The sequence below is a fragment of the Anoplopoma fimbria genome, chromosome 22 (assembly GCF_027596085.1).
Source record: "Anoplopoma fimbria isolate UVic2021 breed Golden Eagle Sablefish chromosome 22, Afim_UVic_2022, whole genome shotgun sequence".
Classification (NCBI taxonomy): domain Eukaryota; kingdom Metazoa; phylum Chordata; class Actinopteri; order Perciformes; family Anoplopomatidae; genus Anoplopoma; species Anoplopoma fimbria.
The window spans coordinates 7711968-7738598 of record NC_072470.1 but is presented as its reverse complement, the minus strand read 5'-3'; the positions used below and the strand labels follow the sequence as shown (position 1 = coordinate 7738598).

Below are 26631 nucleotides of genomic sequence, written 5' to 3'. Positions count from 1 at the left end.
ACAGGGGCATATTTGATAGAAGACACTAAGAAATTGGATATCATCATTTTAAACGCCTGTATCACCAAGGGAAACATAATCTCCCTGTTAATGCACAGTTTATAAAGAATGGACTTTTCTTTTCTTTTCTTTTTTTTTTATCCTATAAGCTTTCTTCTTCATCCAAATTGATTTCGACACCGTTACGTCGTCGCAGATGCGGCGGGGTTAAGTGCCGATAATTATTGGGGAGAGATGAATCAAAAATATGAAATGTGTCTAGAGGAGGTGGCATCAAAGCGGCCGGGGGGGGTTTTGTTGCATGTTTTTTATTTTTTTTTCTCTAATACCGCGAATATGGAACATTTGCAGCGGAGGTTTGATTAGTGTGACGTTCAACGGGGGTCCTTTGATTGGGCACTGATTGTGAGAGCTGTAAAAAAACAAAACGCCTTTGTTTTAGCCTCTTGTTAAAGAGTGTATCAATTATAGCGCTGATTTAATAAATAACACATGAGGAACACAGTGTGTGTGGATGTGGCTGAAAAAGTGCAGCGGGGAAGCGTTGAGGGCCGACACTGGAGTCCTGCAGGCACTGGAGTTGAAATTTAGCTGGTCATGTGACTAAGACTCCCCCCCCACCACCACTCCCACACACACATATGACCCCTGAAGAGAGAAGGGAGGGAGGAAAAAAACACACAACCTATGCCAACACAGGAGGCGGGATTGTATTCGTAGGTGTGTGTGTGTGTGTGTGTGTGTGGATTCTTTTGTACGTTTCTGCCTGTGCGGGCTTCCATGTGTGGTGTATACGTGTGCTTCTCCACCCCCCCCATCCCACTCCCTCCTATTCAATTAAGAGCTTAAGCTCATTAGTGGCAGACTTACATCATTACCTCTCCAATGGCTAATGAGTTAAAAATCTATTTAGATTTATGTCGCCGTTAAATCTCCCCCACGCCAGACACACTACACACACACACACACACACACACACTCATGCTTGTTTGTCACAAATCAGAAAAATATGTCACACACAAATTCAATCTGAAAAGTGTTGAGATTTGCCCACATCGACGCCTTTTAATAGCAACACTGCATATTCAACACACTCCAGTTATACCTTCCGCTCTGGTATGTAAATCAGAGAGAACAGAGAGCATCTGCACACTGTAATAAACCGCAGAGCCCTGTTTTCCCTCACTTAAACATTAAAGTCGCTTAATTTAAGGCTTTGTCTAATTACCAACTAATAATTAGCGCTGCGTAACAGGAAAAAAAGACTTCTTTACACAGCGATTAGTTGAGTTTTCGATCCATTTTTCCCTTGATTTCACTGAGGTTGTGACACATTTTTAATGAATTGAAGGAATTGTAAGAAAAGACAATTAATTACAGGACGATGGAGGGGTCGAGGTGGAGAGCTGCAGCTTCAGGTGACGGGGTTGCATCAGGAGGGAAGGTGTGGAGGAAAGCAAACAACCCACTATTTCTACACGTGTGCTCGTTGGTGTGACTGTAAGGGGGGGCGTGCACATGCGCGTGGAGTTGACCCTCTAGATGTGTGTGTGTGTGTGTGTGTGTGTGTGACTTTTTGCACCACTTTTTTGTATTTTCCGCCCTTTTGTTAACCCTTTAAATTGCGTTTGACCACGTGTGTGTGGGGGGGGGGGGTTTGGGGGTGTTAGGGCAGGAGCACGTGGAACAATGGACTGATAGTCTTTGATGTCTTGTTTAAAAGTCTGCCCTCCCCCCCCCCTCCTTTGATAACTGGCTAACTTGATAACTGGCTAACTGGGACATTTCCATTCTAATTAGAGCTCCCAATTGCTAATTCCATAACGCTGCTATAATTATCCCGGGAGGCGCGGGAACGTGGTGGGTGCATTTCGCGGTCAGATTTCGGGCAGACGTGGGTGGGGGTTGAACTTCAGGTGTGTTCCCAAAACTGCGGCCTGGGGGGGCCTCCAATGGCCCCTGAGAGGTGAGCGTATCATAGCGGCCTAATCTGACTTTGCTAAACCAGTTCTCATCTGAGAGCGTTTGCTCGTGACAGCTTTGCGGGTGGGGGGGGGATTAAACCGATTGTATATGAATTCAATTCAAAATGCTTTTTTAAATGTGTTGTGTCGTAGAAAAAGAATGAAAAAAGTCACCCTTTAATGTGTTCATCATTGGAGTTCATTTGGCAGAAGCCCACTTGGCTCCTCGGTTTAGCTTCTAAACACTTCTCTGCTCATCTTTCCCACCATTTGGTCTCCCCACGTTTCCCACCACTTTGCCATACACACTGGACTGCCCATAATAACCTTATGGGCAGTAATTGGAATTTCTCTCTCTCTCTTCCCCCCCCCTCCCTTCCTTTACCCCTTGACACGCATGCGCAGTGGGGAGCGTACTGGTCAGTCTTGAGAAGCAGCTGTTCAGGGGGCTGGTGAAATTCCAACATGGCAGTAGTGGCTGCGGTCAGTGTTTCCTGCCTTCACTTCGGGATGGTTTCGTCTTGCGCGCAGCCCGGCTTAACCCTCGGCTGAAATAAAACACAGGGACAGAGCCTCTCCGGAACCGATGCGACCCTAACACCCCCTCCTCATCCGCCACCACCAGCCACCACCAACCAGCCCCACATGAGAGGTCGACCTGTCGCTATAATAACAGGTAAGGCGCGTTATTGCGCTCTCGGACGCGGCTGCAGAGGAGACGACGCGCTGCAGCCCCCCCCCCCAGCAGTGCACGCAAATCTTGCAAATGTGCGTGTTTTGTCATTTCACAAGTTTGCCCCCCCCTTCATAAACGCAAAAAAAAAAAAAAAAAAAAAAAAGAGCGCACCTTGAATGAATATTCGCGTTATAGGTTGCATGTTTCTGTGTGCGGCACTCACTTCAACATAAACACACACACACACACACACACGCACACACACACTTGCATGCACGCCTCCCCCGTCACGCAAGTTGATGCGGGGAAATCACCGCAGCGCCGCAGGTTCCTCAAACATTTTTTCGGGGCGTTATCGGCGGATTGAACTCCAAAACAAGCACCGAGCTGCACCAGTTGATATATTTTTTTCCATCCCTCCCTCCCTCTCTCTCTCTCTCTCCTCCCTCCTCCCTCCTCCTCCCTGTCATCCCGGGCTCCACTTTCTAATGAGATGCATGTAGGTTAGATGGCTCTCTCCTATTGAGTTGCTCGCTCCAGTACTTGAAGGTCCCACCTTTCACGCGGCTTGAAATCCGAGCAGCTCCACCGGATCCGACAAGAAAAAACTAACAATATAAAAAAAAAAAAAAAAAGTGTCTGTCATGTGTCTGTTTTTTAGTTGAAGGGGGATTTTTTTTTTTTTGGTTTTTGTTCATCACAATTTTTTAATTCCAATGCTCTCATCTCCTCTTCCTCTTCCTCTTCCTCTCACCGTTCCAGCACGAGATGATCAGCAGCAGCAGCGTCTATGGTAGGTGGATTTTACATTACACTTTATTATTATTATTATCATTATTATTATTATTATTATTATTATTATTATTATTATTATTATTATTATTATTATTATTATTAATGTAAAAGAAGGTGAACAGATGAATTTCACTTCATTGTATTTGGTTTTTGTATTTATTTCACTGGAGCTGATCTTGTGTCTGTGTGTGTGTGTGTGTTGTGTGTGTGTGTGTGTGTGTATTCACACTGTCAGCTTTATTTAAAATTGTTATTTTTCCATAGGATAAATCTCCACATTTACAGCAGTCATGTTTAGATTTATTTTCCATCGTTTATGTTTTGCTCATATCACGCTAACACGGCCTCACTGCCTGCTAATCAATACACCTGGGCTACATTCAATCTGAATATTTTTCAGGATATAGTTCTTGAACTTTTGTTTATGATATTCAAACCTGCAGATGAGCGAGATACACGTGAGGCGGAAGTTTTTTTGTTTGTTTTTCAAAACACACTCTTATGCATAACTTTCTTTTGATTTGAATATAAAAGCCTACTGATTATTAAATGGAACACACAGATGTGAGTCACAGGCCTAAAACACTGCAAAGTTATATTTATAATCAAAGTCACACTTTATTTCATATTTCATACACACTTCATTGCATGATTATTAACATTGTGATGCAAGGGAATTGTGAGTTAATAACAGGAATAAACAATAACAGACCGGAGAGAAAAAAACCCCCACATCCTCCCTTGTGAGTGCATCAGATTGTTCAAATTTCAGCTTTTTAAAAAACAAACAAAATAAGATCCATGCGAGCCGTTTGAGTATCGTTGCAGGAAATGTGTCCTGAGTTCACGTAGAACAATGGTGGATTGTAATAAACAAATCAACAAAATATCCATCCCACCCTGTTGCAAGTGAGAAGGGCAACGGATAGTTTTCTGATGAATAATTCGGGGGGGCCACAATGTGCTTTCTATCTTTCGGGGCCGAGTTTCCACGATCTCACATTCTTTGGTTTTGTAGCAGTTATTATTGAGGACTCAACCTCTCACCTTTGATCTCTCACACACACACACACACACACACACACACACACACACACACACACACACACACACACACACACACACACACACACACACACACAGTTTCATGCTCCATGTCATGTGCTGTTTCCTCCTTTCTCGTGCTAATGCACTAGTGTGTGTGTGTGTGTTGTCTTTTGTGATTATAGGCGTGTGTGTCCACATTGTCAAACTTTAATGAGCATATTAATGCTTTTATTTAGACCTCAGGTGTTGCACATTACACACATACACATATTTACACATTAAATGACACATTTTCTGCAGCCATGTCATGAAAATGAGCTTATAAATGGCTGACTGTTTGATTGCACTTGCGATTCGGATGTGTGGATGTGATTCTTTATTGGAGGAATTGAGTTGTTGCCCATTGCTGTCATTCTAGAGGAAAATAGGAGGCGAGCGATGTGGTGCGTGAGTTTTGAAGTGTGTGTGTGTGTGTGTGTGTGTGTGTGTGTGTGTGTGTGTGTGTGTGTGCAAGAGACGAGGAAGCCCAGGTTCTGTGTGTAATGTAAATAATGTAGCTACTCAGCGGCCTGTTTATTCCTTCTAAGTCCTATTTGTTTGCTTACAGTCTCCTGGCTTAAGATCCTTCCCTCTGCATCCGCTGTCTGCTCGTGTTGCGGTGACAGCGGCAATAATTCCCCCCCCCCATTATACACATAACGTATCGCCTCACATCTCCGCCTCCCCCCCCAGATACAGCTAATAGGGACAGAGAGAGGGGAGATAATAGGAATAGAAGAGAAAGCGCTCTACAAACAGACAACCCTTTTACTGTGCCTTTATTTATCTAAATACGTCCCCCCCCCACACTCAAATGAATAGAGAGAGTGCCGCGAGGGTGGCTGAGCGACTCCCCGGTGGGACCGCGTAAAATAAATTATCCTGACACTTTCTATCAAGTCTGTAATGTTTACCATTAAAAGCTGTTTTTAAAACCGGTCCCGGAGCCCACCCACCGGTGCGCGCGATCCGGCCCCCCCGTGGGACTTCTAGCCAGATGTAAAGGGGGGACGTGGGGGAAATACTGTTGTTTTTTTGATTTTTTTTACACACACAGAGAGAGAGAGAGAGAGAGAGAGAGACATGTGTTAGTCTCCGCCGCGTCCACATCAGCGGGTCTCTCCTGTCTGCGCGTCCTGACAAAAAGGGGGCCGTCCTCCCAAAAAAAAAAAAAAAGGCGATCCAGCCAGGGTTGTCATCTTTCAGCAAATATGTTAAGTGTTATCTTTTTTTTTTGTGGCAAGCCGGGGCCCGGGACCCCCCATGGGAGCCCCCGGCACATGCAAATAGAACAAATCCCTCTCGGACCCGTCTGTCTGTTTCACTCTCTCTCCATCTCCTCTCTCTCTGTCTCTGTCCCCCCCCCCCCTCCCATTTCCTCCACGTTTGCTCGACAGTGCGTCAGCCCCTTCTTGTCTCCTCGCTCTCTCGTCCACTTCACTCTTTGTCCACTTATTTCCCCCCTCCTCTCCTCTCTCTCTCTCTCTCTCTCTCTCCCTCGCTCTCCGTCCCAGAAGGCAGCGCTGCCGGGGCCGCATGTCAGCTAACTGTAGCTCAGGCTGCGTGAGTCTTTGTGCGCTCGCTGACAGCCCCCCACCCCCACCCCCACCCCTCCCCTCCTCGCCCATCCAAGTTCCTCTTCCCAGAGACTACGGAGGGGCAGCTGTCGGTTGCCCCCGAAACACGTTTCTCTCCGTAGATGAGTGGACGGCCACAAGTCCTCCCCTTCCTCTACTCCCCCCCCCTATCATCCTCTCCTCATTCAGTGTTGGTACACTGGCTGCATCAAATGGAGGGGGGGGGTTTGGGGATTTAGCGTTGCTGTGACTGACAGTTGTCGGTTTGTGGATTATTTTCCTTTCTCAAACGCACCCTCACACACAAATTACACTCATTCCGCCCTCATGTCTTCCTCCCAGTGCTGACTGGTTATTATCCAGTCAAAATCTGATGGGGTGTACTGAAGGGCGAGGTGTGTGTGGGGGGGGGGGGGTTCACACCACAAACTGACTCCACGGCGCAGTGATACTCACAGTTTACTGTTGCAGGAGCCTCGCTGGACGCTGTGATGCTCAATACAACTATAATGCTTTCATGTAGCACGCTGGCACTTGAGGGATCAGGTGTTTGATGTCACTGGACTGTTACATATTGTGTTAAAAAATCTTCAAAAGTTCATATTAAAAACATTCAAAATGATCTAATAGCAGTTTTCAAGTTTAATAAATGTAAGAAAAGACATAGTCAAACTAACAGATGAACTTCCGAATAACAGCTGGGGAACCTTTTGGGCCACTTCAGCCGAAACTGATCTGAGATCAGCGTTGCCAAATCTCCAGACTTTTTTCCGCCTCTAATTTTTTTTTCCAAGAGACACTCAGCTAAATTCATTTCCATGTTAATTCCAGCATTAAAAGCATTATCTCACTTTCTTTGAACTCCGTATCCCCCCTCAAATGTTTGAAGTTTCTCTGGTTTATGTAATGCGTCGTTTTCATATGTTTTAATCAAATCAAAGCTGCAGAATTTTCTTTTCTTTTTTTCCCTCTCTCCCTCTCTCTCTACCTTCTTTGCAATCCGCTGCCCCCTCTTCCTGAATTTTAAGCAGACCCTCGCTCACCTCCCTTTACTCTTTACCAGCAATCTCCACCACCCATGGCCCCGGAATCTCCGGCAGATATTAAAACATTCAGCATGTGGAAGCGTTAAATATGCTAAGGACTTATTAAAAAAAAAAAATCTAACTTCCACTTTGGAATATTCTGCACCATTAGACCTGAATAGTCATGGCGGCATGCAGCTTATCCTTTACATTGTGCCGTCAGATGAGAAGGCGCCGTCTCTAATTAGGTTATTGCCATGGAAGTCTTAAGTTAAATTGTGCATTGATATGCGCGATGGCTCGCCGCTCATTTGGCCCGGCGGTGGAGGACGCCGGCGAGAGCCTTTTATTTATTTTTTCTCTCCATGAGGGCCAAAGAAAATGACAGCTAGGAGCAGAGGAAAGGATCTGACTGTAATCTCTGGCCGCTGCTGCTGGGTGATCAGATTTTTTTTTTTTTTTTTTTGTCACTGCGAGTCTGGGTTAGATCGTGGCCGTCTGCTGCCCCTCCTCCCCTCCCTCCCTCCTCCCCTCCCCCTCCTCCCCCTCCAGTCTGCTTGAACGTCTTGATTAGCGAGGCATCTCGCGCGAGCGGCAAGTAAGTCGGACACTTTTTGTCTGCGAGGCGGCAAAGGTGTGCGTGAGCGTTAATGAACAATGGCTCGTCGGGGGCGGGCTGGTGTGTGTGTGTGTGTGTTTTGAGGCTTGGCAGGCTGCCAGGGGATGGACACAAAGGATGTAGAGTGGCTGGGCGTGTGGCACAGCATCACTGAGCCCGCCTGTGGCCCTCCAGGAGATGGACGCGAACCGGAGATTCAAGAGCAAAAAAACCCCCAAAAAAAACAACTGCTGCTGTTGCTACGTAGCGTTCGGAGCGTCTATTGTCAGGCTGCGATTAGCAATTACAGTCGTTAATGATTAGCCTGCCAATTCTGTCTCTTTCTTGGAAAGATTGCTTAGTCCCTTAAGCCCAAGATGACGTCTTGAAATGTCTCATAAGCATCGTAAGTGACATTAAGAAGCAAATCCTCCCATTTGAGAGCCTGGAATGTAAGACTTATTTGCTATTTTTGCTAGATAAATGATCGAAATGATTAGTCGATCACTACCATTTTCAGCTCTAGTCTTATGTCTAAATTAAAACCGATACGTTCGTGGTGGTGCCTTAAGTCCAAACTGAAATATCTTGTTTTTTCAGAACAACAGTCCAGAACCAAGAGACATTGTGTTCACGATCATATAAAGCTGAGAAAAACAGCAAATCCTCCCATTTTAGAGGCCAGAACCTGATATCTTTTGCTATTTTTTACTTGAAAATGACAGAAACATTAGTCTATCACTAACATTAGACTGTCGATTGACTAACCGTTTCAGCGTTAGCCTAATGTCTAAATTGAACCAGTATATTCGCAGTGGTGCCTTGAATTACACTGTAAGAATCCACGATGAAACATCTTGTTTTGTCCGTCCAACAGCCGAGTTCAACCCAACGAGTTCACAATCATACAAAGCAAAGAAAAGCAGCAAATTCTCAGATTAGAGAGTATAACTTTTGGTATGTGTGCTTGACAAAAATGTGTTTTTCATTTAAATCGGTTCATGTGCCGAGGCCTGCTGAGGGGAGGGAACGTGTTTGTGTGCTTCCCTGTGATCATGTGTGTGCATGCTTGTAATAGTGTGTGTGTGTGTGTGCGGGCCAAGTTTTCCCTACTGGAAGCGGGGCGAGAGCATTAGGATGTTTGCTTGTACAAACTCTGTTGGCAGGATGGACACATGTGGTAGATAGCTAATGATAGCATGCAGCGTATAATGAGATCCTACTCTCCGTCTCCCCTACCTGGCATCATGCATTAACCATACAAGAGGAAGAGGAGGGCGCGCATGGTATTGACTTTTGAGTGGGTGTCTGCTTGTCCGTTGTTGGTTTTGTTTAGCACTCAGAGGTCAGCATGGCTGCAAGCGCCGCACATTTATAACAAGTATTATTCTTTTTTTTTTCTGTTTTTATTTTTCATGGCGGGGGCTCGTTTTTTGTGTGTGTTTTTTTCTTTTATAAGGCGAGATTCTCTCCTCATCTGCACCTCTTGAGCTCCATTAAATGGTTCGTAAATTGATTTTTTTGGGAAGTGTTGCGATGTTTGCGCTTAACAAGCCAAATGGGTTCAGTTTGCAGGGGTTAGTTTGCGTGTTTCGGAAGATTATGCCGCTAATGTATTCCACACACTCCCGTAATCCACGGTATGCTGTGTGAAGGAGGTGGAGGCGTTGGCAGCGCTCCATCTTCGTGCCCGGTAACATATATTTATCCTCTCCACTACACAGCCCCTCTAGGCCGCTCAAATCCCCCCAGGGGGTCCCGATGACATGCTTACTAATGTGTGCTTTGGAAACGGAGTGCTATTGTATCCCCTAAATCTCACAAAGCACTGTATGATTTGCCCATTGTCGTCAAATCGCTTTGCTTGTGCCAAGTACTCCGCATCTCAACAGAGGCTTAATGCTTTTGAGGGTTTCCAGGGACGGACTTCGAGTTCCTCTTTTGTTGATTTCGGGGAAAAGTGCCAAGACTGCTGCGCGGAATATTGTTTTGAGCATGGAGGAGGGAAAGGGGGTGGTGGTGGGGGGGAGCAGGGCCACTGCCAAGCGACTCCATTGAGCCCCCGTGAATGGGCCATTCATATTTCGGAGAATCACCCAGATGCCATATTGTTGGCTCAACAACGCTGAATATTCTCCAACAAGGATGGGATTGTAGCAGGGTTTTTTTTTTTGGAATTGTACGGAGTGTGAGGAAGGACGTTGGGAAATCAGGGGGGAGAAGAAAAAAACTGAAAACTCAGGACAGTAGAGACCAATGTGACATGATAGTGTTCCTGCTCTGCTGGGAACGTTTGATTCACGTTGCTCGTTGTGCTAGAATATAATTATTTGTCAAAATAGTCCTTACAGGGTGTGCGTCTTTCTTTTTCATTCACACAGACATCAGACCTTCATTGCTTTAAACAGGATATCAGTCAAATAATACTTTTTTTTAAAAGTGAAAATGATTCTAAAGGGAGTTAATGTACACCTTTTTTTTATTCAAAGTTTAAACGTGTGTTCATATTATCTTTATATATATATATATATATATATATATATATATATATATATATATATATATATATTCAGTTTATCTTAATACACTTTAAGTGCTTACAACTACATCACCCTTTGTTAACGTTTATAAACCGCTTGTAAAGGCTTAATAGTGGGCGTTACAGCAAAGTGTTAGCCAATTTTTTTATGAATTTCTTTATAAACAGCCTCAACTGTTACAAAAATCCGGATTATTAATATTTTAAAATATTATACAAATGACATTTAGAAACACTGATGCCATGTTAAGCAGTAACTTAACTGTACTGTCAGGCTTTAGAAGGTTACAGATCAAAGAGCTAATGGGGGGAGGTTTAAAGTATCCCTTTTGTCTGAGCAGTTTTGATGTCCGTTGCTTGCTACATGGACCTTGGTGGGATTCGAACCCAGACTGGGCAGGGTCGGACATGTGTGTGGCTGCCGAGGTCGACACAACCCCTCTTCAAGCCTGGCCTCGCTAAACAACCTTGAGGCAGCTGAACCCCCCCCCCCCCCCCGTCAAAGGGTCTGAGACAGGACTTAGCAAAATGTCATCATGGTCTTTTATGTCATGCATGCACTGAGTATTAATCACGGCTGGATCTGCGCCTGAGAGGCTGATCAAATTTATTGTTTGGCTGCGCGGGACAGTAATGGGTGTTTAATTACTCAATAAAAGCCCTTTTATAGATTCCCGGGCCTCCTGTGTGTTGAGCAAATGGTATCGATCCGTCTCCGGGCTGCAACATGATAGCCTGTGAAGGAGAATTAGAGCCGTTAGCCTGCTAGCGCTCTCTCATTCATTAGCCGCATTAGCCAGAGGGCGGTTAAGACGTAGCATCATTGTTAATACCAGAGGTTTTTTTTTTGTTGTGTGTGTGTCCGCCTTGTGTTGTAAAGCTCCGTGCACCTCATTTACACAAATATGGATTAGACGGGCAATGAATAACATCGACCGGTGTGGAAAGTGCTTCAATAACAATCTCCAGGAGAGTCGTTTTTCCTCTTTTAAAACATTTCCCTCTTGCCACAGTGTAATCCACGGGACTAAATTTGACAACGCCCTTAGCAGTGGCTCGCCGTATTAGCCGGGCTAGACCGCATGTTTAATCCCACCTCTTCCCCAGCTTTCTAATCTGTAATCTGACGGCTGCTCCTCCTCCTCCGAGGCCTAATTCTGGATCTCCGTCCTCCTGCTGCACCCTGCAGTCTGGAGAACAACTCTTTAAAGGAGGAGAAAAGGCTGAATGATAATGACAGCGAGTCTCGCCGAGCGTCCCTGTGGTTCTCCATGCGAGCATACGTGTCCGGTGTTCATGTCCACCCCACTGTATCTTTTCTTTTTTCTTCTTCTGCCTAACTGCATCTGCCTTGCATCCATTGTTCTTTTATGTTCAGAGCATATTGCTGCTTCTGTGAAGCGGCCCCACTTCTCTTGATGCACGGCATAAAAAAAACACTGCAATATCTCCCTTGATGTGCCCATATCAAATGAATGTGGCCTATTACAGACGTGGAGGAGTCAGTTGGGTGGCTTTGTGGACGGAGAAAAAGGGCCCTGCAAGGGGGACCATGAAAGAGACATTGTCCAATATGGACCGTACAGTTCCTTTGTAGATAAATGGATTTTCATGCTTATCAACCGGGACACTGACATGAGTGAAAACTGTGGAGAATGTGGGATTATTCTCACTCCTTGGCCGTACACTCGGACAACTGTATTTCAAGTGTGTGTGGTCTTTCATTGTCCTGCAGCAAGTTTTCTTTTTTTGTAACATTCAATTTAGAACAGCGTGCACTGCTAATGTGCACCGAGCATACAGCCGACTGGATCCTTCTGGGAAAATGTTACTCACTAAACTCCCAATTCTAACTTAGGTATGCACTGTGTGTACATATTGTTGGTGTTTTACTTCATCGGAGCAGAGAAAAGCTTTAAGCTGGATATTATGGCTGAAATTGATACAATGATATTAAAAGGAATACTTTTCCACTAGAATATGTCTGACATTATGGAGAATTTAGACAACATTTAAAATGATGGAATTGATGTTGAATGCAAACGGAAAAGAAACTCTTTACATATATAACAACAGATCTTTTACTACTTTAATACTTTCAAGGGCTGAACAGTTAACTGCTTTACATGAACCGCAAATTTCAAATCGCTTTTATTTTTGTATGTATTTTAAGAGTTTAAGTAGAAGTTTTAAAAGTGTCTGTTTGAGGAAGTCTCTTCCCACAGGCATGATCTTTGCTATTGCTTCAGGCTTATTTCAGACAGTTAGCTAGTGGGTAGCTCAACAGTTGTTAAGTGTAAATGACAAGGGGAGTTCCATTAAAATGAAAGCTTATCAGATTAAAGTCTAATGATTGAGACTGAGAAAGAGAGATGGAGTGAACTAGCTCGGCAACGTTAACTAATAATGGTAATACTTTTCCACTACTATATGTGTGACATGTCAAAAAAAATGATGGAATTTGTTGTTGAGTGTAAACAGAAAAGAAACTACTCACTTTAGATCTTTTACTAATACGTTTTTTGTGAAAACTTGCTGAACTGTTTTTTAAATTGTTTATATATATATATATATATATACCATTTGAACGAGTGCAATATTGAAATCGCTGAAATTAAATTGTAATTTAAAATTTGAAGTAGAATCATAACAAGACAGAAACTCTTGACTTCTAGCTGATTATGCTCTCTGTGTGTGTCGCTGTCTTTTTGGCCAGAGACGGTCTTGAGGAAGTCTCTTTCTTCATTAGTATTGGAAGTCCAAACATTGTCAAGACATGAGCTACTATAGCTACTACATAGCTGCTATCAATAAAAATAACGCCACTTGTGTCACGTTGTGTCATGATCAAAACCGAGTATGTTTCAAGCAGCTGCATAATTTGTATCTGATTCTATTTAATCAATAACCATAATTTAAGTCACAATCACAGTATATGTCTGAAAAAGTTAGATACTTTCCTCAAATTGTTAAGCCCTGAGAGCCTCTTCTCAAAGCAGACCTTTAACCAATTTTGTCAGTTTTAATTCTCAATTTTGCACTGATTTACTAGTTTGAGAGGCAGAATTTTTATAAAAGGAGAAGACTGTATGATCCTATATGTAACATAGTGACTCCACACAAACACATTACCCAAGCGCATACAGGAGCATATAGCATCATTGAAAAAAATTGAATAAAGGAAGCCTGAAGGCTACAACATGCAAGTTGAGAATGATAACCCCGCGGACATTAACCCCACCCCTTCGCTTTGTGTTCAAATCCGAGGGACACGTGTTCATATACGCGAACTTGCCCACACAGACACCACGTAAACCCTGTTCACATTCCAGCGCCTTTGGGGGGGGGCAGTGCGAATGAGAAGTGATGTCTGCTCGATGCGAAGCCAGTGATCTAGGTAATCTGCCTGTGCTGTGGGACAGGTCTATTGGTCCACAAATCAATTGGCTTTCGTGTCCGTGCCATTAGGCTAACATGGCCGCTGCTGAGGCGCTGAGAGCCGGTAAACAGGCTGTTTAATTCCCCTGGACGCCGGCCAGGTGGACACTCCTCCTCCCGCTGCTATCTCCTGATCCTGGATTTTTTTTATTTTTTTTATCGTCCTCCCCTCATTCTACCGTCCTCTTACATTGACTCCACTTCAGTCAATGCGGTTATTCTCAGTGGACGAGTGCTTACAGGAATATTGCTTGGAGGGATTGTGTGTTTGTGTGTGTGCGTGTGTGTGTGTGCGTGTGTGTGTGTGTGTGTGTGTGTGTGTGTGTAAAGAGGAGAGATTTTGGCCAATGAACCCTCGCTGTGCTCTGTCCTCCAGTACTGTGTCTATACTGAGTAAGTGATCCCTTGGGATGCAGTACACACATCAGCATCCCTCCCCTACCTCTCTCTCCCTCTCTCCCTCTTTCTCTCTCTGTATGTCTTTGTTTCTCTATCAGTGTATCTCTTTTCTCATTCTGTCTCTCTTTCTCTTTATACATCCCCCTCCCTCCCCCCGCCGCCCTTTTTTTTTCTTTCTATCTCCAGACAGAGGCAGCAAACAAGTACAGTAATATGAGGGGGCTGCATCAGAAACAAACACACACACACACACACACACACACACACACACACACACACACACACACACACACACACACACACACACACACACACTTATGATTAGAAAAAATGCAGATTTATGCCAAAGAAGTTTGTCACTTCCTCTCTTGCACAGCTACACCAAATAAAACACTACCTCCTTCCTCTAGTCTGGTTTCCTTATATGGACGCGACTAATGACTGCGCTTGTACAACGCCAGTGATCCAATTCCACAACTTCGCCGCCGCGCCATGCCATTTTTATTTATTTTTTAATGCGCGAGCCTTTGTGCTACACTATGTTAATCGAGCCAGCGTGTCTTGAAGGAGGAGCGTTGCCGGCGTCTCATTTCCTGCACGCTGCACACCGATTGACTGATAAGATAAGAGGGCCTCGTAGCTTCAGCGCTGCTAACAACCTGATGAACGGAGGCGCTAAATCCGTGATCCTTGATGAATCCAGGGGGGATCAACATGTACAGAACAAACACAGAATTAGATCTACATTTGCAGCAATATTTCAAGATCTGCTGGACACACTGTGGAAATCTGTGTTGTGGTTTCAGATTTGCACGTAGCGCCAGAGCGTTTTTACTGTTGCTAGGAGACGCTAAAACCCTCTTGACACGTCTGGTCAGCTGTTGGTAGCCTACATGTTGTTGACAAGGGTTGAAGCACCTGCAACAGTATGAAAGTGTTTACAAACTGAAACCGTCCATTGATTTATGTCAATCCGTTTTTTTCAGTCACGCAGGTACTTTAGGGCTACTGTCTGAGTCTTCAGATGCAGGCAGGTTTGGAGTATAAAAGAAAGTCAGAAAAAAAGGTTTCATTTTGCAGTGAATAGCTGCACCATGAATGAAAATATGTCCTAAATATCAGGCTGCGCTGTTTGCCCCTTCGTTCCCTCGGCCTTGACTCTTCTCCCTCCTGGGACCTCGGTGGTGGAATGACATTCCCGTTCCAAAAGGACAGCGGAGTCACTCCTTATCTTATGTCACAGCTCATCTCTTCAATAAACACTGCGCGCCCTTTTCTCCACTGCCGAATCGCAACCGCTCTACCACCTCTCTACCTGATCATATTCCCATCTTCTTCACCAAAAGGCGTTTATCTCACTGCATCTTTTTGTAGCACATCTCCAATCAATTTTCATCTTGCATAATTTGATGTAAGAAATGTTGGGAGTCCTGTTCCGGTTTCCCGAAACCGGATCATCATTTGTCTTTTTCTCTGTCTGTCTTTGTTCCTCGTCCAGATGACAAACAAGTAGAGATCCTGCGTCTGCCTCAGGGTTGGCGCTGCGCCACACAGTAATAAAGCTATTATTATTTATTTAGCAAGAGTGAAAACAGGGTTTTTCTTTCTATAACTGCGGCCGCTGTGAGAAATATTGCACAGAAAGAATATGTGATGCATTAAGTTGCCAACGCACATCCACGCCGTTATCAAGGTCCCTGTCTTTTTCACCGCAGAGCTCCAGTCCAGGCGGAGCTGTATAGGGAACACGCAGAATAGTGAACAGAGAGATATTAAATATCTCTTTTTCTGTCGGTGACTTTGAGTAGGGATGCTCTCCTAGAAGGACGTGATAGTTGCTGCTGATAACATTTGTAACTTGTTCTTTAGTACTAAACTCCTGCCGGAACATGCAAATGCGTGGTGAAGAATGTTACTGTTGACAGACGTTTGGTTGAAGATGCAGGGTTGTCAAAGTAAAAGGTTATTTAAGGCTAAGAGATTTTGTGTCCACATTTAGTATTGACAGCTACTTAACATGTCCTGGCCTCATCATTCAACAGTGACAAACTACACCCAGGTCACATTTCAAGTTCAACGCTGAAGGGAATGTCCAGATCCTTATCAAACATTTGACATTTTTGTCAGCAGTATTGTAGCGTAAGCAGTTGAATGAACTGAATTGTCCTGGCTAATGTCAAGACAAAATCTTCAGTTTGGTGAAATTAGGTCCTTTGGCTTCTGGAAATCTTAAACCCATCAGAAGACGAGGTTTAAAATGCTGTCTATTATAGCTGTTATGACTACACGATGACTGGATTAGTCAATAGACAGAAAGCAACTATTTAAATTGACTCTTTTGTGAAAATACCAAATACGCACAGCTCCCAGCCGCCCTGGTGTGAATATTAGCTGGTTTTATTCGTCCTCTATGATGCTAAATTGAGTATTGCTCTGTAGTATTGCTTTTGTTTGTTGGTTGAGCAAAACAAAACACTTGAAACACAGTTCTTACAATTTGCCCCTTCATTGACCAAACAATAAATTTAATCCTCTCAGCGCAGCTACAACTGAAAATAAATGACCCGTCAAGTCATTTTCCTGATCTGCTTACTCCGATAAAAATATTACGATTAGTGATTACTTTCTCTATTTAGAATATTTACACAGGGCAGATGTTGTTGCAGCTAATAATACAAAATAAGGACTTTATTGAAAGCTGTCGCTGTTTGAACAAATAGGACGTATACGTTATTGTGATGCAGTTAAGCTTTAAGAAGTAGGCATCCACACATTTTCCAACCGTGTTGCCAAATTCAGAAATGCTTCCTCAAATTACTCCTCAGAAATTTTGTCTCAGGAATTTTTGTCTCATCCCTTACAACCTCAAATAGCATAGCTAGCTTGTTAGTTTTCTCTATCTTGCTTTAGCTAAGAGAGCTACAGTGTAGGCGGGTAACCGTTTAGGCAATGGCTGAGTGGGACAGTGAATTGGAGTACCAGATACAGCCAGAGAATTTAGCATTTATGCTCATCATTACATATCTGATGTATATTTTTGTTGCTGTTGTATTGATAGTTTTAATATCGAATAAAAAGGGACAGCCCTACTTTATCCTTAGCTATCTTAAGGGATGTTTTTAACAGAGGAGGTGGGGATGGTATTTTATTCATTACATTCACGTTATTATAGGCAGGCTTTTGACACTTGACCCATGTAGACAGCAGAGTACAGCGCTTTATTTACTTTATAAATAAATACTACATGTTTTTTTTATTACCTCGCAAGTACCGCTGATAGAATCTGCCAGCGTCGCTTGTCAGTTAGCCTGTGAAGGCCGGCCGTCGGCGAACAAACTGTGTTCACAGCACAGAGCCCGCCGCCGCGTTCGCCGCCTGTGAATGTGATTACAGCTATTGATCGATCGACAGCGACACCACGCTGGTGGATGTCACCTGAGGAGAGCGCGTGTTCGAGGCGTGAGATGGCGCGCGCGCGTGTGTGGGTGACGGAGAAAGAAAAAGGAAAGGAAGCGTGTGTCCATATGTTGGTGTGCTGCTCCATATGCCGGTACACGCATACTGTACACTGTGTGCGGACGTGCACGCGTGTTAAACCCAGACCCCTGCGCGGTAATGTGAGATCAGACGTAGGCTGTTAGCCGGAGCCTTACATCTGCTGTCAGCCACTCGCTCTAACTCTGTTAAGGACGTTATTGATTGCTCATTATTACCCCGTTCCCTGAAAGATGAGCGTCCCCTATGATCACATTAAATCTCTCCTCTGTCCAATTCTCCTGAGATGCCTTCTGCTCATCGGTGCCCATCAAATTTCTCCTCCAGAGATCTGATATCAAGCAGCCTGACGTTTTTTTTTCTTCATTGCCTCTGGTTCTCTTGTGCGTCTTGTTTGATTTACTCCAAATAACTGTCTTCTTTTTCCTCTCTTGTTCCCCCCCCCCCCCCCACACACCCTCTTTAACAAACGCAGTTTAGCTAATTGATGTCTTTAGTCTGTGTAATGGAAATCAGCGAACGCGGATGAGCAACATTTGAAATTATGATTTGTTTTCCTTTTATTAGCGCAAAGAGGACGCTTCAGGTTCCCATGTAAACTTTGTGATCCGTGTTTATTGACTTGATAGCAAACAAGAGGAGCTGACAAGGGAGTCATAATATGTACTTTTACTTGTCACTAGTGGGGCCTAATTTAGCTGTGTTCCATTTCATTTAAAAGGCAGCAGCGTCTCATGGTGAGAGGCTTGTCTTCAAACCAGCGTGTCAAATTTAAAACCTTCAAATTTTTCTTTTGAATTTGCTCACAAACTCAAACCCCACCCAGCCTCATTCTGCGAGCCTATCCTTTAAAGTTGCGTGCCCTTTCCCCGTGCCTCGTGTTGTCATTTTTCGCTGACGATAAGCAGTTGCTGAAGGTGTCACGAGTCCGCCAGCGGCCCCCCGTAAAAGTTTGGGACGGCTGAAATCCAGCCATCAGCTAGAGGCCATCTCATCGCCTCCTCTCGGCCGTCCCCCTCCCTCCCCCCATGAATAATGCAGAGCTATCGACTGTGTCAGTAGACGCGGCGGCAGCCAGCTTGATATTCAGCTGCCGGAGCTGACTGGATGCCCTCACTTTGAGACAAACTGCTGGCAGACCGCTCCGACTTGAACAGACAGGACCTGAATGTGCTCATGCGGGACGGACACCGGTGTGTCCCGAGGAAGCCCAGAGTTTCTGTTGGAGTGGGTATAGAGGCGTGGAGAAGAATGTGTGTTCATAAATCTGTGTACACGCTTTTGCAAATATATGTATTGCAAACCAAACCAGATCCTCAGCTGTGCCGTCTGTATATAGTTATATATATATATATATATATATATGTGTGTGTTGTGTGTCTCTATTTGTGTGTTTTCGCATCCTCAAGCATGCAGCAAGCTCTTGTGAGAATCTCCTGCCCCCTCGACATGACCAGTTCAGTCTCAATGCCACCGATCGATGGGCGTATTGATCCGCTGTTTGACTGTTTGGACAACCTGTGCGAATTCCAGCATAATGCGAGCCACAGTGGATTTAAAGACGCGTATGCACACACACCGCCGTCGCACCTGGCCGCCGGTTCTGTCTTAACACACCGTAGCTGCAGACTCGCGGAACATGTGTTGGTTTTACTAAAAAACGGAGAATAAGCAGCTGTAGTAAACGAGCTCGAGGCGTCCAGATGCCTCGGTGCGGGCTGGGGCTCGGAGCAGCTATTGGTGGAGTTTGAGTCTGACTTGCCTGACCGTAAGCGACGTGTCCTCACGGCCCGTTCGCCTCTCACCTATCCTGCCAGTCACCGCTACGTCTTTAAGATATTATGCTGTCACACAGAGCCAAAGGTGTGACATTAAGATAAATGACTCCAAAGTTTGTTTCTTCCCAGATCATTTTATTATACATGAACTTTAACACCCCCTTTTTCTTTCTAATTTCTAAGTCTTCATTTGTCCTATTTTTTGGGGGGCACTGAGAGAACCCACGAGTTGGCAGAATTTACCAGAAACCGTATGATATGCGCAGGATCTGACACTTTAAAACATGCACGGCGAAGGATCCTGCGAGTGCACAGGCTGGGGGTAGAGGTTATCCCAGCCAGGGCCCCTTCAGTAATCCACACAGCCACCGCAGGCGCGCTCCCACACACATGCACACACACACAACACACACACACACACACACCTTCGCACGTGCGCCACTCACGGCGAGCGTTAATCTCCACCAACTGCTGGTGAACTCTAATCTTGCTTGCTTGCCAAGGGTTGCGTACACTTGAAAAAAACGAGTGCACAGCTTTAAAATCTTCCTTTTATCAATAATTTCAATTTCAGTACATTATTTTATATATTTTTTTATTTTTTTCTCAGCTTTCTAGCACAATGCTTTACTTATTTTGAAGAGAAAAATATTTTAAGAATATTATCTTAAATCTGGAAATTGCTAAAATTGACAGTTTTTACAGTGTAGTTAGTATTTGGCACAGAGTTTTCCTGCTGCTGTCGGAAGTAGCAAACCATGGAGCTTTGGTCCAGTCTACCGTCTGACTCCCACCCCCATACACACCACCACCCTCACCACCACCACACACACATAAATAAACACACACACATACAGCCCAGTGCAGACAGACATAAATGCATCCACAGATGGTGACACTCCGGCAGTCACTCCTGGGCTGTCTGTCTATGTGCCAGCAAACACACACACAGACATATGCGCACACACACACACGTCCACACACACACACACACACAGCCTGGCGGCAACAAACACGGCGATGCATCAATGAGCATCGGCTGTTTTTTTTTCTCTAACTGCTGAGGGGAAATCAGTGTGGTGTTAAGTAACCATTCATGTGGAGCCGAGACCACACACAAACAAACATCACACCCACACTTCTTAAAATACCTAGGCAGAAAAATATAATATGATTGAATAATACGAAGGTTTCCGGATACTATTGAAGCTTTTTTTCCCCCACAAGTGGGATCATTGATATGTTAATACACTCCAGCATCAGTATTTAATTCCCATGACAAATATCTCCTTTTCTGCGCTTTTCAAACTCTTACTTGGATTGTGATATATTCATTTGTTGATGCATTGTTAACGTTTTCCACTCTGGGCCGGAGTGTGCTGCGTAGGTAAATCGCCCACTCCGGGGTGCTGCCGGCGCCCGCTTGTTTGTGATGTGGATCTTTCCCCCCCCGAGGATCGCATTTGAATAATGAGGGAGCGTTTCTCTTGTGCCGAGTGTCTCGGCGCTGCCGCGGCAAATGACCTCTGAATGGTTGTTTTGGATTAGCCATCAAAGTCTTCTCACGAAGTGGCCAATAGATAGGTACTTCCAGAAATGAGTCACTTGAAAATGATCATTGCCGCCGTTGCCGTATAAGATAATGGATAACCATTACACTCCATTCTCCCTCCCCCCAGCTCCTCACCCACACAACGCCTGCTCTTGAAATATGATGCATCCACTGTGCTTAGTGAGCACTTAATGTCCAAAAGCCCCGCGTTTGTTGAGATTTACAACTGCGCCGGCGGGAGAGGGGGAGCAGAAGAAAAGAGTGCGTCGTCGTCGGCGTATAATGTTGTTCACTCAATAATTATCTCATTTTATTTACGAAGACAGACAGCTTTGGACGAGGTTAGAGGCTCCCTCTCTATTATCTCCACCTGCCACCTTTCTACTGCAGCCCCCTCTCCATTCCCCCCCTCAATGCCCGGCACTAAATGACGTCCTTCATGTCGAGGACTTTCCAAAGTTTTCCACCAGGAGGAAAAGGGGGCCGAGAGCGTCCTCGTACAGGAAAGAGTGTATAGGGGAGAGGACAAAATCCCGACAAAGTTCCGCCGCAGCTTTCTAGCGGCCGCTAGATCGATGTCATTTCTGAAAGGATTAGGCCTCCTCTCAGAAATCTATTTTAATTACGGAGCACACAGGTAAACAAAGTGGTGGTGGTTCACAGGTATGGATCCGGGCGTCAGAGGAGTATTGATAGTACGTGGCCCACGTTAACCCCGGGGCCACGCCTCAGGTAGGAGCACACAGCGGCCGCCGCCTCGGGAGCCGTTTTCCGGGGGAATGTAGATGTGGAGCTGCTCCTGCTGTCACCTGACAAACACTGTAGACACGGGCGGTGCAGCTGTAATGGACACCAGTGTAGGAGGACGTTAAGTCTCACAACTTGTTTGCTTTGTTACTTGTCTTGCAAAGTAAGAATCAGTCCGTCAAGCATTACTTCGGCTGGTGTTGCCAAACTGTTAAGCTGCAATGTGGAGACAACACTTTCTAATGAGACATACTGCAGAGATTACAGTTTATAAATCAAAAATAAAGTTATTTATTACACATTAATATTATAATTTGAAATGTATAAACCCTTAAAGTATGGGTTTATGAATTGCCACTAATGGCTTTATTGAGTTAAATTGTTCATAAGTGCTTTTGCAGATCAGTAATATGACTTATAACTGATTTATTAACTTAATAAACCCATTAGTAACAACTTAATAAAGAATGATTCATCATTGCTAATGGATTTATCATGTTGCTCAAGTATTTACTAATATTTAAAAATATATTCACAGGGTACACTTAAGTAACTACTTGTAAACCCTTAATAAAGTATACTTATTAAATTGATACAGAACACTTTATTAAGTCAAAATGAATTGAAAAAATGATAAGTTCACTTAGTATGGCTTTAGTAACAACATATATTAAAGTTGAATATGTTTTTATAATAATTTTATAAAGTTCACACATTGCTGATTATTGTTAATATATGAGTTATATGACTTAAATGATTTATTAAAGTCATTAGTAACAAGTTAACTTATAAAACTTTGATAAATAATTAAAAGCAGTTGCTAAAGCCTTGGAGGTTTTTTAATTGTTTAGTTAATGTAAGCTCAGTGATATAATGAACTTGATAAAGCCAGAAGTAACAAGTTATTGATCCTTAATATTACATATTTTCGTCAGTCGCTACTTATTTCTTTATCAAGTTTTTAAATTGTTTATTGATGTTTGTAGATCAGTATAAAGAATTAACTTAATAAAGCCAAAAGTAACAACTTATTAACCATTGATTAACAATGGAATAGAATGAGTTTAAAGGTAATGACTATATTGCTACTAATAGCTTTATAAAGTTAATAAACTGTTTGTTAATGCTGTATAGATCAGAAACAAACATTAACTTAATAAAGCCAGAAATTACAATTTATAAACCTTAAATTAACTATGCATTATAAGGGGTTTATAGATCATGAGTAAGTTGTTGCTAATGGGTTTATTAAGTTAATAAAGTGTTTGTTAATGCTTTATAGATCAGAAATAAAAAGTAACTTAAAGCCAAAAGTAACAACTTTAAAACCATAAATTAACTATGCATTGTAAGGGGATTATAGATTATGAGTAAGTAGCTCCTGATGGCTTCATTAAGTGACTAAAATGTTTGTTAATGCTTTGTAGATCAGAAATAAGAATTCAGTTCAATACAATTTATTAGTATAGCCCAATATCATAATCACAAATTTGCCCCGGTGGCCTTTTTTAATCTGTATTAATTAGATTCTATTCTATTCACTTGATAAACACACCTAGGGTTGCACACGTTGTTGCTATTGGCTTTATTAAGTTAATAAATTGTTTATTAATGCTATATAGATCAGTAATAAGTCATCAATAAAGAGCAATGTTTGGGTTGCACAAAAATCTATTTGCCTGTAGGTAATCCTCTAATGTAACTCCAACCCTAAATATGATTTACATTAAGCTCATATCCTTACAGATGTTCCGTTCCCCTGATAATAATAATCTGTCCGCCACAGCGGGCCTGATGTTCCTAGTCACGTTAGCATGTCATGCATGTGTCTGTCTTCATTCGCGCGCGCGCGCGTGTGTGTGTGTGTGTGTGTGTGTGTGTGTGTGTGTGTGTGTGTGTGCGCAGGCCTGTCTTTGAGGAAGGAGCCCCGCACCGAGCCGGGTGATTAGGCACGCTGCGCTAGTCACAGGAAATGGAGTGGCTGACGGACAGGCCGAGTGCATTATAGATGAATGCCACGCGTTAGCCGGCTCCGAGCCCCCCCCGAATATCTCTCAATTTCCTCCCTGAATGACAAAAGAAGCCACGCACAATTTCCTTGATCCGGAGCATTTGTTTAACTGCGCCCTACCCATTTAACCCACCCATTCAATAGTCCGTCTAGTAAAAAAGGAAATTTAGACAGTGTCAATTTATACAGCTCCGAGGAAGATCTGATACCCGGCTGGCGGGGGTGAGGATGATATGCCTCTGGAATTTAGTGCAGGATTTATAGCGTGTTCAGTCTGATTTCTCCCCGCGAGCTAAATTTAGAGTTGTCATTAAATACACCCTAATATTTTTAACATTTACATAGCAGAACCAAAGCTGGATTTTTCTTTTTTACTTCCAATCTGCTCCACAAAGACGTTTCAAACTTTGATGGTCGTAAAACTTATCACAAGGTCAGAGATCACAGATTACAATGAATATTTGATTTTTTTTTTTTTAGAGATGCTGTCATTTGTCAAATATCCTTATATCGCAGCTCAGAGCTGTCATCTTTACAGCAGTCTCTCTCCCCCCGCAACCCTCCCCCCGTTACTGTCTTTGAGTTAGTGACAGCTCATCTCTCCCCGGTCACTGCTCGCCGTCTAGACTTTGAACTCGCTCTGTTTACTTCCCCTTATCTGTTGTTGATGTTGTTGTCGTCGTCGGCGCCGTTGCTCCGCGACAGACTTTCGAGTCGCTGTAATGGTAAGCCGCGGGCCGGGCTCGAATCGCTGGCTTCAAAGACGCCGATTCGAAAATTCTCGTTGGCTGTTTGCAGTAGGAGGGAGTCTGGCTTTTTATGTCGCCTCAAGAGTAGTTTAGTTCACACATTTTGTCTTTTTTTTTTAAAAATTCTGATTCCAAACAAATCACTCGTAATTAGATCTTTTTTAGAAGTTTTTGCCACTTTTCACCGCGACTGTTGCTCGGAAGAAGACGTGAACGCTCGTGTGTGTGTGTGTGTGACACCAGCTCATGACTAATTTCATAATTAATTGCCTTTTGGAAGACCTAATCACATTATTTGACTCTCCGCTGCAGGTTGTGTGCCAATACAGCGTAGCCTGTGGCTTAGTCACAGTGTGCTGGACTCATTAACAAGGTGGTCCGGAGGTTGTCAGACACACACGAGGCCCTGAGCACACACTCATAAAACAGTAGCTACATGCATGTGTTTTTTTTTCTTCTTTTGTGTGTGCGTGCAGCGATTTAGAGGTTAAAAGATGCCCTCTGGTGTATTTGATAAGGATTTGAATAAGCGGTTAGATTTCCCCGGTGGTGTGTGAAAACAGGTCTCTTTTGATGAAGTTATCGCCTGTCATACAGCTTCTCCTCCTACACTCTTTATATATATATATATATATATATATATATATATATATATATATATAACATGATAGCTTGTTTTTGAAGGTCTTCAGTGTCTGTTGGTGTTATAAAGACAAAAAAAGAAGGGCACACACATTTGTACATCTTGTCTCAGGGTTTGTGTGTGTGTGTGTGTGTGTGTGTGTGTGTGTGTGTGTGTGTGTGTGTGTGTGTGTGTGTGTGTGTGTGTGTGTGTGCGCCCTGGCATCTCGTCTTCCTCACACACGGCTTAATTATGACGTTACCAAAATGGGCAGTTTGCTCTGACACCCCGCTTGCGGAATCACACAGCGGACAGACTTAAAAGAGCTCATTAGCTCTCTCTAAAGAGCTGTTTACTGCACACACACGCACACACACACACACACACGCCGAGCAAACGGTAATAGGCAGCTCTGTTGATGCAGATGGACGCCGAGTGTAATGAGAATGATTAGGCTTCTCTGTGTGGAGGCTGGAGGAGGAGGAGAAGAAGAAGAAGAAGAAGAAGAAGAAGGGGGGGGAAAAACGAAGCGCTGGCAGGCTTGACGCTTCAGAAGGTGGAGATTTCTGTTGGATGTTGTCTCAGCTGAGTGCACGATCTCTCTCTCCATCCGTTTTTCTTTTTTTTACCCTCACACTGAAATGTGTCCATCGTGAATTTCCCCCAGGCCTCAAAAAAAACCTTACAAGATCGTTGTTTCCCAAAAATATTAATTATTGAATGAATCGCAGCCAGAATACACTAATTTCAATGTGAAAAGCTTGGGCAAATCGAGTTCTACTGAATTATTTTCAAATTTGAAACCCCCAAAAATATCCTTGGAAGTTTTTGGAAATAAATAGGTGGCATTCAGAGTCGTTTTTAACACCCAGAGGAAAACACAAAGGTTATTTGTGTTTATTTTGTTCCACGTCTTTTCTTTTTCTCAGTAAAATTCACTTCTCAATTACTTTTTAAGGTCTTTTTTTAAAAATGAGGAAAAAAAGTAGTCAGGCTACCTTAAATATCTTTCCAGTCGACGCCGCCCACCCTTGCGCCGCCACATTATGTGACTTTGCTTCTGCTCGTTGCCCTTGGTTTACATCACATTGAATTAGAGGATACACACAGATTCCAAAGTCAATCCTCCCATCCCTTTCATATGTTTTTTTCGGAAGCAGGAGCGGCGAGTTCAAAGCGCTCGGTTCAAAGTATCCCTCCTCATTTGAATAACGTGGAGTAATCGCTATTACCTTATTTAAATAGTGCAAGTTATCATTTGGCCTTCATTTGCATTGCCGCGGTAATCACTGCGTCTCGGCATTAACCTCATTATAGAGGAGATGAAAGCCCTGATGGAGCCTGACACACTCTTTTATATATGTTATCTTTATTAATGGCGGAATTAGAAAGATTCATGTTTCTTTAAATGGAGGACACAGCGCAGTTTGATGGAGTGTCAAACTAAGCGGAGGGAAGAGAACGAGTGCGATTCATAAGGCTTTTTTTATTTTTTTTTTTTTTTTCTGCTCCCCCACATCCTCTCCCCTTCCCTCTCCATCCTCGCTTCTTTACATGCCCATCCTTTTCTCTGCTCGCCT

The 26631-nt window shown here is 43.6% G+C and overlaps 1 protein-coding gene across 1 annotated transcript in view; it reads left to right on the top strand.

The window, feature by feature from the left end:
* Positions 1-3364: 3364 nt before the first annotated feature.
* LOC129111951 (fidgetin-like) overlaps positions 3365-26631 on the top strand; it is a 29160-nt gene continuing 5893 nt past the window's right edge. The window contains exon 1 of the mRNA XM_054624115.1: positions 3365-3433. Coding sequence (XP_054480090.1) covers positions 3409-3433 — 25 coding nt within the window. The 5' untranslated portion in view covers positions 3365-3408. The remainder of the gene's footprint in view (positions 3434-26631) is intronic.